Source organism: Trichechus manatus, unplaced genomic scaffold (genome assembly GCF_000243295.1).
Source record: "Trichechus manatus latirostris isolate Lorelei unplaced genomic scaffold, TriManLat1.0 scaffold00184, whole genome shotgun sequence".
Lineage (NCBI taxonomy): Eukaryota > Metazoa > Chordata > Mammalia > Sirenia > Trichechidae > Trichechus > Trichechus manatus.
The window spans coordinates 4,449,614-4,468,361 of NW_004444120.1; the positions used below are offsets into that span (position 1 = coordinate 4,449,614).

Here is an 18,748-nt window from a genome sequence, read left to right on the forward strand (position 1 = left end):
CAATTGATTTTACCCATTTGATAATTGTATTTGTCAGAGTGCCTCCATTTCCTTGTTAATTATGTCATTTTTAAAGTTACAGGCTGACTGCGGTACTGACAAGTGCAGGGGTTAAGAAAGGCATAGGAGACAGATAGAACAGGGTTTGAACCATGGCTCTGCTACATGCCTCATGTAGCCTTGAGCAAGCTAAGTTTACTAAGCCTCAGTTTTTTTCATGTGCAAAATGGGGATGATCATATCTCTTATTATTCTATATTCTCTATTATTGCTTCACAGTTACATAAGCTAGTTTGCAAAACATGTGGGACAATGTTTAAGTACTCAAAAATTGTTAGTCTCAGAGCTTCGAGGCTTCACATACTGCAGTTGCAACAAGTAGTCAGAGATCACAATGAAAAGGGGGAACTCATCAAAGAAACGCTAATCCTCATTGTACGAGCTAAGATTTTTCAAGAACCTTTGATTGAACTGCAAGACTGTAGTTGGAGTTGTACTGCGAAAAGAGAGGAGAAAAATATTGTTTAAATTAAGAATAATTTTGGTAAAATATTTCCCTCACTGGACATCAAGTTTTACTCAGTTGAAATTATCAATGAAAAAAATGGAAAGATATTAATAATATGTGAATTCTTACATAATCAACTTAGTATTATGTCACTTTTCTTGACTAGCCAGTATCTAGGCCTCTCTTTGATCTAGATGTCAATAATAATATTAGAGTAGAAAAGTGAAAGAATACAAAAAAAAAGAGAGAATATACCAATTGTGTGCAAAGCACTGTGTTAAGCTCTTTACTGTGTTAAATATTTAATTATAACTAAGCTTCACTGTATCAATAATTTACATAGTTATTCTGATTAACTTTCTGAGAATACTCTTTCCCTCTCAGATGGAGCAGCTGAGGATTACCAGAAAGAGGCCAGACTTAGCATCTGAACCCTTGACTCAGCAGAGCCGGCTCTGCCATATTTGAACTGTAGAGCTTTGAACAAATTATCGTAATGATACAAGTTTCTATTTTTTTTATCGGTAGAGCCCCCCCAAATATTACTGGACAACTAGTTAAAAGAGCAAAACCGAGTGTGTTGGAACATACTACAATAAGGGAGAATGACAACTTGACAAATTCTTTGCAGTATCTCAGAAAAGGAATATTAGAAATAGAATATTAAAAGCATTTTTGAGTTCTGGCCTTTCAAGGCGGGGAGCCGACTGGGATTGGCAAAGTTCATGATATAACAGTGTAGGTAGACAGAGCCAGTCTGGATAAGTAAAACCTGATTCATGAGCATGCTCTTTGCCTAGGTGAATAGTCTATTACCTCCAAGAAATTGATCTTTAAGAATTTATTTTTCTTGAAACAACTAATCCACAATCTTATCTAAGCATATTGGCACAGTCTCAACTCCCACATCTATAAAATGGGTACCATAGTACTTTATGGGTAATATGAAAATTAAATTATAAAAGTCACTATTAATACATATATATATATATATATATATAGTAGCTTATTTTTATTTTTTACACTTATTTTTTAAACTAGTTTAAATTCTAGTTTTTTGGTTTATTTGTTTTTGCCTTTTTTCTCTCATTTCAACTTTAAAGCAAACAACGATTGATTTTCTAATTTCATGATTTACTTTCCTATACTTTGAATTTTAATCCAAACTGCCAAAATGAGCGGGATAAAAGGAAATAGAGACAAAATATTTGAATTAGTTGTGATTTCTGAAGATCTCAAGTCTACAATCTTTGATAGGTGAATTTGTCTGCAAGTCAAGTTCACAATAATTATGCTAGTGTACCAAATAATGATTAATAAGCAAATGGTGACATCTTGTGGCCTTTCAGTAACAAGCTGGATTTTAAAGCAACAATATGGAGTATAAAAATCTTAACACCTCATCCCTGTGCGTTTGCATCTTTAGAAATGTTTCTTCTCACTAGAATTAGAAGATGGTGAGAACATATCTTTTGAGGAAAATATATATATATATATATATATAGGGATATAGATATATAAATATATATATGGGAATCCTGGTGGCATAGTGGTTAAGAGTTCCGCTGCTAACCTCAAGGTTGGCAGTTTGAATCCACCAGGCCCCCCTTGGAAACCCTGTGGGGCAGTTCTACTTTGTCCTCTAGGGTCGCTATGAGTCGGAATCGACTCAGCCACAACATACATATTTATTTATTTATCATAAATGGATAGATTAAGAAACCAAGGTTATTTTCCCTTATTGGAATATTCTGAAATATGATATGAGTTTCTATTAACTGCTAGATGTATTGTTTATATGTGAAGATTCTGTCAAATACTAGAAATGCTACCTGTATTTTACATGAAACAGAAATATTTTTTTACTTTATGTATCATAATTCTCTTCAGTAAATAATTGTCCTTGAAATCATAGTTTGTTATAATATTTGTTATGAATATTAGCCCCATATTGAAGAAACTTTTTTTAATAATTTATAGGAATTTTTTCCCAAATGTTTTAGTTGATTTTATGCTGTATCTCAGAATGCAACACTTGGCTGGCCTCAAACCCACATGTTGTTGTTGTCAGGTGCCGTTGAGTAGGTTCTGACTCATAGCAACCAAATGTACAAGAGAACGAAACCCTGCCTGGTCTTGCACCATCCTCGTAACCGTTGGGATGTTTGAGCCCATTGTTGCAGCCACTGTGTCAATTCATCTCATTGAGAGTCTTACTCTTTTTCAGTAACCCTCTACTTTACAAAGCATGATGTCCTTCTCCAGGGACTGATCCCTCCTGATAACATGCCCAGAATACATGAAACAAAGTCTTGCCATCCTTGCTTCTAAGGAGCATTCTGACTGTACTTCTTCCAAGATAGATTTGTTCATTTTTCTGGCAGTCCATGGTATAGTCAATATTCTTCACCAGCACCATAATTCAAATGCATCAATTTTTCTTCAGTCTTCCTGATTCATTGTCTACCTCTTACATGCATATGAGGTGATTGAAAATAGTATTTTAAATTCAGTTGTGTATTTCTTTCTTAAAACTTTCAGAATTATCAGTCACTTTAAAAAAATAACTGAAGTACCCTTTCAGAGTTCATATTTTATAAAGCTCATGGTGAATTCTCCTTCCCAATGAGCAACCTTTTAAAATTTGAATGTGTAATAATACACAGTAAATTAATAAACTCAGTGTTAAAAAGGATTTAACTTTATAGCACGATAAAAAAGCTCTTTCTTCCCTCTCTTACTACTTGCTTCAGCAACATTTATTAGGAGCTTACCTTCTGCAGGGCACTGTGCTAAGTACTGTCAGTGATACTGCTTTTTTATTTTATGGAAATAACATTTATCTTCTATCCTACTAATAGTAACTCCATCCTTCTACCCTCATATCCTAGTGTCCTTTATTCCCATAAACTTCTTCACTGAACTTCAATGAAAGATGCTTACTTTTACAGAACCCACACTTCCCAACACTGCTTAAATAATGACTTCACCAGTGCCTATAAATATTACTTGATGCAACAGGTATACCCAAGCAAGCAAACATTTTAAGAGTCTTCTAATGTTGAAATTTGTTTAAAAGTTTTTGATATCCCCAGGTACAGATGGATCTGTCTGGCATCTGAGCTATACAAGGTGGGGTCCCGTAAAACAAGTGCCCACCCTGTACCACTAACCTTCGCTAGTTTACTGAGAGGTGTTGGAGGCCCCAGGACCCTCATGTGGGTGTGAATTTTCCTTCTCTCTATGAACTATATGGGATATATGCTCTACTGATAAGTGTTTTAATTATCATTAGTCTAGTATACTAAATTGTGCCTCTTTCTTCCCTTGTAGCCCCAGTGGCTCCAGAAATCACTTCCGTGGAATATTTTAACAGTCTGTTATATATCAGTTGGACATATGGGGATGACACCACTGACCTGTCCCATTCTAGAATGCTACACTGGATGGTTGTTGCAGAAGGAAGGAAGAAAATTAAAAAGAGTGTATGTTTCTTCAAATCCCAATATGGGGCATCTGTGTTGTTTTCCTGTGGCTGTAGTAACAAATTACCTCAAGCTGGGTGGCTTGAAACAACAGAAATGTATTTGCTCACAATTCTGGAGGTCAGATGTCTGAATCAAGATGTCAGCCAGGCCATCACCCCTGCAGAGACTCTGGAAGAGAATCGTTCTTTGGCTGTGTCAGGAATTCCCTGGCTTGTAGTCATATCACTTTAACTTTGCCTTCCTCTTCATGCCACCTTATCTTCTGGGTGTCTCTTAAAAGGACTCTGGGCCCGCCTGGAGAGTCCAGGATAATCTCATCTCAAGATCTTTAACTTCATCACATATGAAAGGACCCTTTTTTTCCAACTTTATATTCACAGATTCCGGGTATTAGGATATGGACGTATCTTTTAGGGGGCCACCATCCAGCCCACTACAGTTTGAACATTTATTTGTCTGAACAAATAAATGAGATCAGGTTAAATATTGAAAACCATTAAGCAAACATTTATTGAGACATTAAACAGAAGTTTGTGTGCCACGTGGCATTATTTTAGGCCCGGGAGGCAGAACAGTGAACAGAAGGCAAATTCTTCCTCTCGTGGAGATTACCTTTTAATCTGTAATCGTTCGCTATAATAGATGCAATTATTGATTTGATTCAGATTTAAAGTTATGATTTCAGCTTGTTCTTCATGATGCCAAACATTTTCAAGAAAACTTAATATAGTTCACTATTCTTTCCATATATCAACACCTAAATATTGGGTACATTGGGAATACTTTTTTTTTTCCCCTGGTTTATTAAACTTTTAGACATTGGATTGCTTAACATGTACACTAAACTACTATAATAAAGAAACACAAAATAAGATAGTGACTTAAACAAGATAGAAGTTTGTGTCTCTGTCACGATACCCCAGAACTGACAGGGCGCCTCTGCTCTAAGGGGCCTCCAAGGATCCAGATTCCTTCTGTCTTGTTGCTCCACCTGTCACCATGTGTAGTCCTCATTTGCAAAAATGAGCTTTCTTCATCGTTACATTCATATTCCAGGCTGCAGGAAAGGGAAAAGAGAGGAAATGGAGACCTACCACTTCCAGTATGTGAACTGAGCTATAAGTTGCCCATGTGATTTCCACTTAAAATCCATTGGTCAGAATTAGATATATGGTTTCCCTAGCTATATGGGACGCTGGGAAATACAGTCTTTAGTTAGGAAGCCACGTGTCTATAGACAGGGCTAGACTTCATTCTGAGCGTCTCAGCCACAACTGAGCAATGCACAGATCAGTAGCACACGGCTTTGAATATAGAAAAAAATACCAGAATAATATTTATTCTACGTAAGAAAATTATGTGCAAAATTACTCTATCTGAAGTGTATTCTGCATCTGTAGGGCTACCCTGCACTTGGTTTAGTTTAGGAGCTGATAGAACGTGCTGAGGCAATAACGCATCCGTAGGGTTGTCGTCAATTACAGACTGCAGCACAGAAGAGAAAGGCAAAGTTGGCTCTAGGCTTGTAGTTGTTTGGGTGCTATGCTGGTTCAAGTTCATTAAAAGTTTAAGCCCTCGATTTTGATAATCTTGCAGGTAACACGAAATGTCATGACTGCAATTCTCAGCCTCCCTGCAGGAGACATCTACAACCTCTCAGTAACTGCTTGTACGGAAAGAGGAAGTAATACCTCCATGCTCCACCTAGTCAAGCTAGGTAAGAAGAATGCATGGGTATGTGAATAAAAATAATCATGCTGGGAGAGCTAGTGTCTGTATCTCTTGATTTAGTTTGGGCTTTTCAAGTCAATGAAATAATAATAGAATATGGCTAACTCTCTTTCATAAGTAGAAAATAGACATTTATACTACCAAAAGAGTACCTTCAACTTAGTATGAGTTACTGTGAATGGAATGTACATTGTGCTGGGAGACAAGTGTTCACTATTCTTTGTAAGGTTAGAAAACCAAAACCAAACCTGTTGCCATTGAGTTGGTTCCAACTCATAGCGACCCTATAGACAGAGTAGAACTACCCCAGAGGGTTTCCAAGGAGCGGCTGGTGGATTCAAACTGCTGACCTCTTGGTTAGCAGCCAAGCCCTTAACCACCGCACCACCAGGGTAAAGTCAGAGGGACCAAGGAATCTTAGGCTTTGGGAGATGGAAGGACCTTAGAGATTACCTAATGCAGTTTCCTTAGCCCAGTCAGGCAGCATTCCCTTTTCACATAAATATTACATAATGCCCTCTTTATTATCTTAAACTAAAATTCACAGATAAAGTAACCCACATATTGATTTTTAAAAGTTTGATATGATTTCCTTACTCTAATATAAAATCAAGATAAAATACAAGTAATTTATAACAAAATAATATATTTCCCTACATATATGTTCAGGCATAACTACTCTGAAAAACATAATGAAATTGTCTGATGCCTGATCATAATTAAAATAAATCAGCTAGGTTTACAAGAAATAAAAGATCAGAAGTCCTTCCGTAAAAGCAGTACAAAAATAAATGAACAAATAAATTAATTAGTAAATAATAAAGAGATAAGCAAGCATGGGTACAGGTGGATTCTATAAAAAAAACTAGAGTTAGTAAGTAATAAGAGACTAGACAAATTTGTTTGTGATAAAAGAAAGTGAGAAATAGCCTTAATTAGAAATAACATGCCAAAAATTGAGGAAAGTATGATATTCTTGCAAAAGAGCTGGAATGTATCTGTGTACTGCAGTGTAAAAATACTTATATTATTAAAGACAACTGGGAAGTGACACTGTGTAACACAAAACGCTTCTTCTACCTTCAAAACTCTCCCACACATAGAGACATGCATTCAGTTTCTGATACTTAAAGAGACTTCTGAGACCATAGCCTATAATCAGCAGCAGGCAATGGAGGATGGATTGGCAAAAAGTTGTGCAGTACATCTCTTGGGGTGGCATCAGTGTAAGAGTTACAATCCAGAGGTAAATGTATAATTTCCATAGCAGAGATAGCATAGCATTTTTCTATTTCAAAAAACATAAAACTGCAGTAATAAAAATATTTTCCAAATATTTAATGAAAGTTTATTGACATCTCTGCTTCAGATGTCTAATTTATATTATGTGTGAGTCTATTCTCTAACAGTCTCCACTCACCTGTTATTCTGTATGTCATATGACAGCTATAAGTGAAGAGTAAATTGGACCACCCCCAGCTGCTGTCAAACCTAGTCCAACTCAAGCAACCCCTATGTGTGTCATAGTAGAATTGTGTTCCATAGGAATTTTAATAGCTGATTTTTCTGAAGTAGATCACCAGGCCTTTCTTCTGAGGCACCTCTGGGTGGACGCAAGCCTCCAACCTTTCGTTTAGCAGCTGATTGTACTTTTATTAGCAGCTTAAATACCATGAGCAACACTATTGTCTGTAATGTACTTTTAGAAAATGGTTTTGAAAAGCTCTAGCAAAAAAAAAAAAAATCTTTCCTCAATTCACCCATTAGTTGCATTTCTCTATAATTCAACGCATAATGCACTGTGTCTCAAATCTTTTCAATTCCATATTTGCAGTTGATTCATTACCTTGGCAAAAAACTACATTCTTGCACTGAAACCCTTTAAAATTAAATATGTAGTTGGAAACACATGATGTATTGAATGAACACTGTGGGCAGAAGAAACTACAATATTCAGTAATCTTAAAATCATTTCAATTCCTTTTAAGTATCCCTCTCCATGATAACTTTCTTCTAAATTATTTTGCTTAACTTCTTTGAAAAAACTTTCAGTACTGTTATATGGTAAAGTACTTGAAATTTCTGTTTGTGGGGGGTTTATTCTGGTGCAACATTTGAAAGTGATGTAGGACATGGAATAATATTTTGGTTTGGGAACTCTCTTGATCATTGAAGAACATCAAGCATTTCAAAGTCCTCACCACAGAAGTCCAGTTAACGCCCTTCGTTGTAACTTCCGAAAACATTCCTGTAAATTTCCAAAGCGCCCTCAAGGGGGCGGTACTGCTCGTGTTGAGAAACACTGGACCCATTCAATCTTCCAGGCAACGCAGGGTATCTTCTCTTCTTCCCCAGAGATCTATACTTATATTCTAGGAATGTGGAGATCACCAGCTTCCAACACTGCATAATGTAGCCCTGCTATTAAGAAGAAAATGTCCTACTTATCAATTCCAACCATTATCTCTCATTATGTTCTCTGTGGATATAAAGGTCAGCTCAAAATTCATTTCCAGGTAACTGGAATTACTTGAAGATTCTGCTCATGTTCTCCATGTCATGCCTTTACTTTCCAAAGCCTTGTTATTGCAGGTAGCTTTAAATATTTCTCAGGTCCTACCTGCTATCTTCAACTCATTTGGTTTCTCAGTCTCCCTTAAAATGCAGGTTCAGAAGTGGTGGGTCAAAGTAGCATTCATGGGTCTATTGCATGCTTCACTGCATTTTTATGTGACATATGGATCAGCTATGGAGCCTCAGGAGTATGCATTAAAAGCATGAACTGGTGCAATTATATCTACTTAGGAGTATGAGTATAAACCATGATAGTTTCCCACACTTATCTTCCGTTCTGTGCTTCCATGTCTCCCTGTTAACAGGCAAGACTATCTAAATCAGCTTAGAAAGTTCCTTTAAACTTTTCAAGAAAGAAAGGCAAGTTCTAATAGGAATTATTTCTATTGAGTTATAATCCTGAGAATCAATAAGCTTTTCCTTATTTGTATCTAAATATCAGAAGGATTATTGTCTCTATCTTGTTGCTCTCTAAAGACAAGACAGCCTGTATACAATGTGCCTGTGCTTGGCCTTTTTTTTTCCCAAAAGCTGAATAACCTTTCTTTTTAGCCTTTTGCTAAATTGTCTATTTTCTATTCCATTACTCATGCAATTTTGTTTTATAAGCTCTTTCAATTTCCTATTACATAATGCCTTGACTACTGTAGGTGTTCAATAAACACTTGTTGATTTGAATTGAAATTACAGACCTCAAGGCTAAAAACAGTATCGCAGTTAATATTTAATCAAAACAAGTTTCACCTTTCAGAGACGTTAAATTGTATTTTGTCTTAAAAGTAACTGAACTGCAGTTATTTTTAATTTCACAAAACTTTTATTCCAGCCATTTTATGTTTCTTCACAGCATTCATTTGGTACACACAGAGGTTATATTAATTCTATTTTACAGATAAATACAACTTTGGCACACAGATTTCTGGGGCTTGCTCAGATCAGAATGTCATTGCTAACACTAAAACCAAACTGGGTGGGATAACCTCTAGTTCAGTTCTCAGTTTCTTGTGAGAGAGGCCCCTTTAGAATTACTCCACCTGCTGTGATGGAAGGAAGGATCAACATCTATAGAAAAGAAACGACTCTCAATGGGTCCAGTATAATATAAATTCATCCAAGCTGACAGGTGCGTGGGTAAAAAGCCTTCAAAACAGTTGCCAAGAATTTTCAATTATTATATCATCAATAAAACCACACAAGAAGACATGTACCTATAGTTGTGCTGTTTTCAGGGCGTGGAGCCAATCATTCCATTAAGAATTTTAAGTTGCCAGCCGTTTCGTGGCATTGTGGTGGTATGTGGTTAAGAGCTCCCTTTGGCAATCAATGCAAATGTCAATCAAATCTGTACCAGGACTCGCCATTTTACAAGAACTCATTGGTCTGTATGCAACTGTGGCTTCAACCAGCAAATACTCGTATTTTCTAATCTTGGTGAATCTACCTGGAGCTCTGGGTCAATTTTGCAAGGATTCGGTAAGTCTACATCAAAGAATCAGTTTTCTAAACAGACAAACAAAAACAAAAAAAAAAAAAGAAGAAGAAGACAAAGAAACAGGAATGAGAAGTTGGACATATCACAAAATTGCTGTAAGATAATAGAATATCCATTCATTCATTAATTTAACAAATACACACTGAGAACCTTCCAGACGACAGACTACTGGCAGTAATAAGCAGAAAAGACTAACTTTCTCCTCACAAGGAGCTTCTGATCTAGTGAAAGGGGACAGATGGTAAAGCAAAAAGAAGCAAAATTCATATAGTAATAGTACTTTGCAGAGCATTAAAGCAGAGCAATGTGCAGAGTGACTATGTGGTAAAGGCTCTCCCTGAGGAAGTGATGGAGGTGGAGATCTGAATAGCAAGAGAGACAAACCAAAAAAAAGAAACAATCCCACTGCCATAGAGTCGATTCTCACTCATAGCGACCCTATAGGACAGAGTAGAACTGCCCCACGGGGTTTCCAAAGCCTGTAATTCTTTTATGGAAGCAGACTACCAAATCTTTCTCCCAAGGAGTGGCTGGTGGGTTCGAACCACTGACCACATGATCTGTTTCCTTGTTAGCTCTACCCTCAAATTTTGTACTCCAGCTGCACTGCACCTGCCTTTTCTTTTGAGCTTGCCAAGACTACTACTCCTTCCAGAGCACTGTACCTGCCTACAGAATCTATTCCCCATTATCTGCATGTCTCATTTTCTCACCCTCTTTAGGTTCTTAATCAAATATTATCCTCTCAGTGAAACAAACCTTACCACTCTGTTCAAAATTACACCTCTATTCCCCACAAAACTACCTATGCTTCTTTCCTGCTTTATTTTTCTCCATAAAACTTATCACCATTTAACATCCTTGATTGCGCGGTGGTTAAGAGCTCAGCTGCTAACCAAAAGGTCGGCAGTTTGAATCCACCAGTCGCTCCTTGGAAACCCTATGAGGCAGTTCTACTCTGTCTATAGGGTCTATAGCCAAACGCTTTAACCACTGTGCCATCAGGGCTACTAGCAAGAAAAAATCAGCCACTAAAAGGGTGGGAAAGAACATGCAAGGCAGAGGGAGTTAGCAGAGGCCAAATTATGTAGGACCCCTAAGGCATGGAGTTGGGATTTTTATTTTGGATGCAATGAGATGCTGTTTAGAGAATTTAAAATAAATAATGTGATTTACATTTAAAATAATCCCCCTGGTTGCTCAAGGGGGGAAAGGATTTTTGGGTCAACAATGAAAGTAAGGAGAGCAATTAAGAAGTGATATGTCCTAGTTTTAAAATGGCATTCTAATTCAAATAAATCCCATGAAAAATGATGGTAATTTGGACTAAGTGGTAGTAATGGAGTTGGAGAAAAGTGGACAGACTTCAGGAGCTTATTTGGGGGGTTGTGTTCATAGGACTTTCTGGTGGGGTGAAACTGGGAAATAAGGAAAATTAAGAATGACACTTTGGCTTTTGCTTTTGAGCAACCAGGGTGGCTGCTGGTGCAATTCACTGAAATGGAAAAGACTAGAAAAGTTAGAGGACAAGTAAATACAGGGTACAGTGACAATCAAGAGTTCTTCCTTAGACATAAAAGTGTGATGATGACTATAGGACATCCAAGTGCAGATGTCAAGTAAAGAGATTGATATATGTGTCTGAAAACCAGGGAAGAGTTCTGAGCTGGAAATACAGCTTTGAGAGTGTCTGGATGAGAAGAGAAGAGAATCACTGGATTCAGCCCAGAAGAAGCACTTCAGCATCTAGAGAGAGAGCAGAGGAGACTCCAGAGAGACTGGAAAGCAACCACCAATGCAGGGAGAGAAAACCAGAGAGCAGAACGGGCAGACCACCGTTGGTGAACTTGCGCTTTAGCCAGGCCACGAACATGTTCAGGCAGGTTGAAGATAAGGAATCACATACCCTTGATGCCATATCCTCATTTGTGTAAACTGGAGCCTAAAAAAACTTGACCCACTTTGCACACTGTTGGGCCTGAGACTAGAAACTGTGATCCAGTAATTTGTTTTCTCTCTTCTGTTCGTGTTTTCTGGATTTTGGCACTTTTTTCCCTAAAAATTTCATTTTCTGTTAACACATTTAACAGACCAGGGAGGAGCCTCACACCCCCTCTGGTGGCTTCCACTTCCTTTTGTGGAATTTGGTATTAATGCCATTGACCTGATTCTTTCCTTTCAGCCATAAAAGTTTTTACGTAGATTAGAAACTTTTAAAACATAATTTGGCTTTAGACAACACAGAATCAAAATACTTTCAGATGTTAGGCATTTGGGGGATATTAGAATCTGGTCTCTCTCAATATTTCAGTAGATTGCGAAAAATTATATACATGGGGAAATACATTTTCTGACTTTATAACAGTCCAGCCATTATGCAGCGTTGCGTTTTGTGATCTCGCTCCCAAATGAGAACAGTTTTTTAATCCTTATGTTGAACCCATAGAGTTTACAATTTTGGAAACAGTTGCTTGGATATATGTAGTCTTTATTTTTGGTAAGAAGTGTTGTGAGTCGTAGTATAGTGAGGTCTAGAGTACCTCCCCATATCCACTCATACTCTTTTCTTGAATCTTTATTACTCCCTCACAGAAAAACAGGAATCCAATAAGGTGGAAAGTGAATAAATTGTGTCACTCCGAAAGAAAGAAATAAAGAAGGAAGAATGGATGGATGGAAGGAAAGGGAGGAAGAAAGTATGCACATCCGTGCTATATATGTATGTGTGTGTGTATGTGTGTTTGTATATGTACAGGAAGTCCCCAGGTTATGAACGAGATCCGTTCCTAAGTCTGTTTTAAAGTTGAATTTGTAGTAAGTCAAAACAGATACGTACGGTTCTTATTTAGTGTCAGTTAGTCAAATGTTTGTCTTTATAGTATATAGTTTACCTTTCTATGCATATAAAACACTTAAGAAACACTTCTAAACTGCTCAAAGTGCATTTGTTGTTACGAGCCATTGCATGTATTTAACTCAAATTTTTAATACGATAGGCTTAAGTCAGACGTTCATACACCAGGGACTGCCTGTATATATACTGCCAGCCAGCCAGAAAGAGGCTAGTAAATAATTATTTTAAATTTATTATAATTATTTTAAATTCATTATATCTATCAGTCAACAAATATTTATTTAGCATCTGTTATGTACCACACACTATTCTAAGTGCTGAGCATTCAGCAATGAACACAACTGACAAAAATTTCCACCTTCATTCTAGTGGAGAAAAAGAGACAATAAACATAAATACAACCAAAAAAACCAAACCTGTTGCCTTCAAGTTGATTCCCACTCATAGCGACCCTATAGACAGAGTAGAACTGACTCACAGGGTTTCCAAGGAGCGACTGGTGGATTCAAACTGCCGACCTTTTGGTTAGCAGCTGAGCTCTTAACCACCACGCAACCAAGGATGTTAAATGGTGATAAGTTTTATAGAGAAAAATAAAGCAGGAAAGAAGCATAGGTAGTTTTGTGGGGAATAGAGGTGTAATTTTGAACAGAGTGGTAAGGTTTGTTTCACTGAGAGGATAATATTTGATTAAGAACCTAAAGAGGGTGAGAAAATGAGACATGCAGATAATGGGGAATAGATTCTGTAGGCAGGTACAGTGCTCTGGAAGGAGTAGTAGTCTTGGCAAGCTCAAAAGAAAAGACAGGTGCAGTGCAGCTGGAGTACAAAATTTGAGGGTAGAGCTAACAAGGAAACAGATCATGTGGTGCTGTTGAAAAGACATTTTAGTTTGAGCGAGAGGGGACTCCTATATGTAGTTTAAGCGAATGAGTCACATGTCTGACTTAGGTTTAACAGAATCACTTTGATGAGAACACACTGTTTAGGGGTGAGGGTAAAAGCAGGAGACCAATTAGTTAGGATAACCATACATCCCAGCTGCCCGAGACAATATCGGTTTACAGCTGTTAAGGACCAATAAAATGCTAGTAATTATCTTTAGCAATCCTTTCCATCCTCAAAAGTTGGACACTTTTGACAGTTTACAATGGTTACCTTAAAATTAAGTGCTACAACGGTGGGCTCAAACATACCAACAGTTTTGAGGTTGGTGCAGGATGAGGCAGTGTTTCATTCTGTTATAATAAGGTCGCCATAAATCAGAGCCAACTAGATGGGAACTAACAATAACCTTACAACTAGAAAGTTATTGCATTTACCCAGATAAGACAGCATACTTGCTTGGATCAGGCCTGTGGCAGTGCATGTGATGAGAAGTGGTCAGATTCTGGATTTATTTTGAAGGTGGAGCTGAAAGACTCTGTGAATGGATTTAGATATGTTTCATGAATGAATGAAAGAAATCTAGGGATACTCCAAGATTTGGAGTCTAAGCAATTGGGAGGATGGAGGTGCCATTTACTGAGTTGGGGAAGATTATGGGAGAGGCAGGTTTGGGGGGCAGAGATCAGAAGTTCCGTTTTGCATACATCAACATTTAAAGATGTCCCTGGTTGGTACAAACAGCTATAGCACTGGGCTGCCAAACAAAAGGTTAGTGGTTTGAGTCCTCCCAGAGGTACCCCGGAATAAAGGCTTGGTGATCTACTTCTTAAGTTTTTGGCTACTAACTGACAGGTCAGCGGTTTGAACCCATCAGCTGCTGCATGTGAAAAAGATGGGGCAGTCTGCTTCCGTAAAGATTTACAGGCTTGGAAACCCTATAGGACAGTTCTACTCTGTCCATTAGGGTCCTTATGAGTTGGAATTCAACTTGACAGCAAGGAGATTTGGGTTTGGATCTGCTTCTGAAAAAATCAGCCATTTTGAAGCTATGGTGCACAGTTCTACTCTGACACGTATGGGGTTTCCGTGAGTCCAAATTTACTTGATGGCAACTGTTTGTTTGATAAAGGAGATTGGATTCAAGGGAGACTTCAGGAGTGGAGATATAAATTTGGGGTAGTCAGGAAACAGTTGATAAGGTTATCAAGGAATGAATAAGAAAAAGAATAAGAATATCCAAGGGTTAAGCCCTGGATCACCCCAACTTTAAGAGGTGGAAGTAGTGAAGAGGAACAAAGGAGACTGAGAAGGAGTGGCCAGTGAAGTAGGAGCGAACCCAGAGCAGTGTGATATCATCGGAGACAAGTGTACAAAGTACTTCAGTGAGTAAGGAGTGATCAACTTGTCAAGCCTGCTGATAGGTCAAGTAACATGAGGAATGAGAATTGACCACTGATCTTAGCAACCCAGAGTTATTGGTGATTGGTGATTTTGAGAGGAGACATTGGGTGCAGTGGTGAGGACAAAACCTAATTAAGAGTTCAAGAGAGAATGGAAGGAGACCTGAAGGCAGCAAGAATAAATACATTTCATGAAGTGTTTTATTATAAAGGGGAGGAGAGAAGTTGAGTAGGAACTGAAGGATAAAAGGGTCCAAGCATTTTTCAATTCTTTGTTTTTAGTTTGTTTTGTTTTGTTTTTACTGTTAGGAAGGGGGAAACAGCTTGTCTATACGCTAATCAGAACGTTGGCAAAATTGATGGTGCAGGATGGTTAGAGGTGAGACTTGTTGGGGTGATATCCTTGATTAGGCAGAGGAGATGGGATCCAGGGTGCCAGGGGACGGGTTGGACTTAGGTTGGGTGAATTTGGAGTGAGAGGAGGAAAGGCAGAGAATAGGGCACTAATGGAGTAGGTGAGTAGGGTAGGGGTTTGTAGAAGGTTGCTTCTGATTGACTCCATATAAGACAAACACATGCTTGTACGTCAGGCTGGCAGAGGACCGTAATTGCCAAGTTAACTAGCAGGCCCCACTCAAGCATTATTTTCTGGCTTAGGCTGTCAGGCATGCCCCTGCAGCTCCGTTTCTGGGCCTGCAACTAACCAATACCTGTCCTCAACACATGTGTCCCCCATTTTCCATTGCAGCCTTCTAAGATTCATTGCTTTTTGTCAGCTGCCCACAGCCGTGCCACACAACTTTAGCACTTCCTGCACAGCATTTCTGCTGCCCACCATAAAGTTACTGCATATTTTGCAGGTCCCTTATTTTCTTTAAGATACTAGAAGAATTTGGATGATGGACACATAGGGCAGTGAGTATGAAGTTTGGCAGTTCCTTAATTACACGATCAAATGCAAACATTCATGTCATCCCCTACTCTGGAAAATTTGGTCTTCCGGGCAAAGGAACTTCCGAGGGTACCTCATCATCCCCATTTATCTGGAAATGAATGGAAAGCATCCATATTTTTTTGGAGGAAGCTGGGTGTAGTAAGAAGGACACTTAACTAAGAGTGAGGAGGATTGGATCTCAGTCTTTGCTCTCACAGACAAATTGTGCTACCTTAGACAGCTGACTCAGACTCTAGATTTTGGTAGCCTCATCAATAAAAGGAAGGTCTGAACTAGATCTTCCTTCAAGTTTTAGAATTTAGCTCATGCCTGAGTTCAAAATAAGGCAATAATAAGAGTAGCGATCTTTTTCTAAGAATTTTGCCATGTGTAACTCCTAACCAAATAAAAATGCTAAAGTGCAAACACATATTCCTGAAACCAGCAAAGGAGAAAGTCAGATATTTTGTTTTGAAACTAAGTAATGTTCAGTAAGCGCCTCCTCTGGAAAATGCTATTAATCTTTAGAAGTGACTCAAGCTGCTAAAAGTATAAACCCACCCAAGGATTCACAGAAAGGGATGTAACACTTGCTATCATTAAAATATAATTTATTTAAGATATAATGGAAATGACAGGCATTTCTAATTCTTGAGAAATGTTATGATTTGTATATGAAAAGGCCTAATTATAATTTAATGCACTCTCAGATGTGAAATATTTGCCTGAATATTTCTTATATTTCCCAATGTTATTTTTAAAATATTCTAATGTCTTATTAAATATTTTTGGAAAAGAATTCATAAGTCAGTATGAGAAAAGGCCTAATAAACTTCTGATCTAACAAAGATTTCTGTCATTGAATATTAATTTTCCTCTTCTTAATTTCATTGTATATCAATCTTAACTCACTCTGATTAATTTCTCTACCTCTTGTTTTATGTTTGGGTGTTTTTTTTTTCCCCAAATAATGCCTTCTTTTGCAGATGTTTTCTTGACCATATTGAATGTAATTTATGCAGCTTACACTGCTTAAGTTGCAGATGTTTTCTGTAGCCAAATTGAATATAAATTATGTGACTTACAGTGCTTAAGTTAAAACTTCCTGAGTTGAGGAAAGTAACCCATGTAGATTTAGATACAAATATAGATTTTAAAGACTTACTATAATACAAATATTAAAGAGAATCCTTTGTATGTGAAGATACTAGCAAATTGCTGTCAGTGAGGCTTATAATTCAAAGTAGATTTTGCCATGTTGATCATGGGTTAAGATGATTTTTACAATTCTTTTCTGCTGAATCTTCCTTTTTACCAAAGTCATACCTTTGCAAAACAACTCAGCAAGCATAGAGACATAACCTTAAAGTATAAACAGAGTGAAACTAGCTGACCCTTACGGGTATAATCTTGGCTTCATGCTATCAGCAGCTAAGTGAATGGGTCACATTAAAATAAGAAACAATGTAATAACTATCGGAGAAAGATGAATTTTAGACAATAAATACATTCTATTTGTGCTCCAAGACTACATATTACACCTGACTATTCCCTTTGGAATTCCCTAGGGAAGGAAGAGATTTGCTGCTAGAGAATAGAATAAGAATCAGATGCTAGTTCACACTTCACTGAAGGTCACTTCCACTCCCCAGAGATCCTGGGCAACAGCTTGAGGCTCTCACAATTCAATCTAAATTAAATGGTAGAGATAGCACTATAGCTTCCCATTCTGTCCATTGTCTGTGTATGGTACTTGACATTCTTACAAAATTAAATTGATTTGCCAACCCAAACCTGGTGAGGCATCGAGGGTGAGAGACAGAAAGGGAACAGGCCAAATTGTTAAGTATAACAGCAGCAAGGTTAGATGCTCTTAGAGTTGTTTAAAAGCAAACAACCCTCTTTCTATGACTTGATTTTTAAAAAGAATATGTCTATCTCCTTTAACTATTACATATGTACTCATATCAAATGTCATGGACTGTGAAATTATTTAAAAAAAAAAGGAAATCTGACATCGTGGAGCATGAGAGCTTTGAGGAAGTTTAGATTTAAAATGTCACTTAGAGAGATAAAAAGAGATAACCAGATGTTCTTTAACTAATATATGCATGGTTTTTTACATTATATAAAGTGTGAATGTTCTAACTTGATGCTATCCGATTTAAATATAATTAGAACCATATATGTAATTTAAAATTTTCTAGTAGCTACATTAAAAATTGGTATAAAAAAACAGGTGAAACTAAGTTTAATAATATAGCTTGTTATATTAGGGTTCTCCAGAGAAACAGAACCTAGACAAAATACATATGTGTATACGTATATATACATATATATATTATTTTTTTATTGTGCTTTAAGTGAAAGTTTACAATTCAACTTAGTTTCTCATACAAAAATTTATACACACATTATTATGTGACCCTAGTTGCTCTCCCTATACTGTGATAGCACACTCCTCCTTTCCACCCCGGATTTTCCTGTGTCCGTTCAACCAGCTCCTGACCGTCTCTGCCTTCTCATCTTTCCTGCAGACAGGAGCTGCCCAGTTAGTCTCATGTATCTACTTGAGCTAAGAAGCACACTCTTCACAAGTATCATTTTATGTCCCATAGTCCAGTCTAATCTTTGTCTGAAGAGTTGGCCTTGGGAATGGTTTTAGTTTTGTGCTAGCAGAGAGTCTGGGGCCATGTCTTCCTGGGTGCCTCCAGTCTGGTCTTTTCACTAGAATTTGAGTTCCACACCCTACTTTTCTCCTGCTCCGTCAGGGACTCTCTGTTCTGTTCCCTGTCAGGGCGGTCATTGGTGGTAGCCGGGCACCATCTAGTTCTTCTGGTCTCAGGCTGATGGAGTCTCTGGTTTATGTGGCCCTTTCT

General features: G+C 37.6%; 1 protein-coding gene across 2 annotated transcripts in view; it reads left to right on the forward strand.

Moving 5' to 3' along the window:
* The window catches only part of PTPRO (protein tyrosine phosphatase receptor type O), a 251,210-nt gene that overhangs the window by 175,675 nt on the left and 56,787 nt on the right, over positions 1-18,748 (forward strand). For both annotated transcript variants that reach the window (XM_004387346.2, XM_004387347.2), the window contains exons 11-12: positions 3,842-3,993; positions 5,593-5,713. In XM_004387346.2, coding sequence (XP_004387403.1) covers positions 3,842-3,993; positions 5,593-5,713 — 273 coding nt within the window. The remainder of the gene's footprint in view (positions 1-3,841; positions 3,994-5,592; positions 5,714-18,748) is intronic.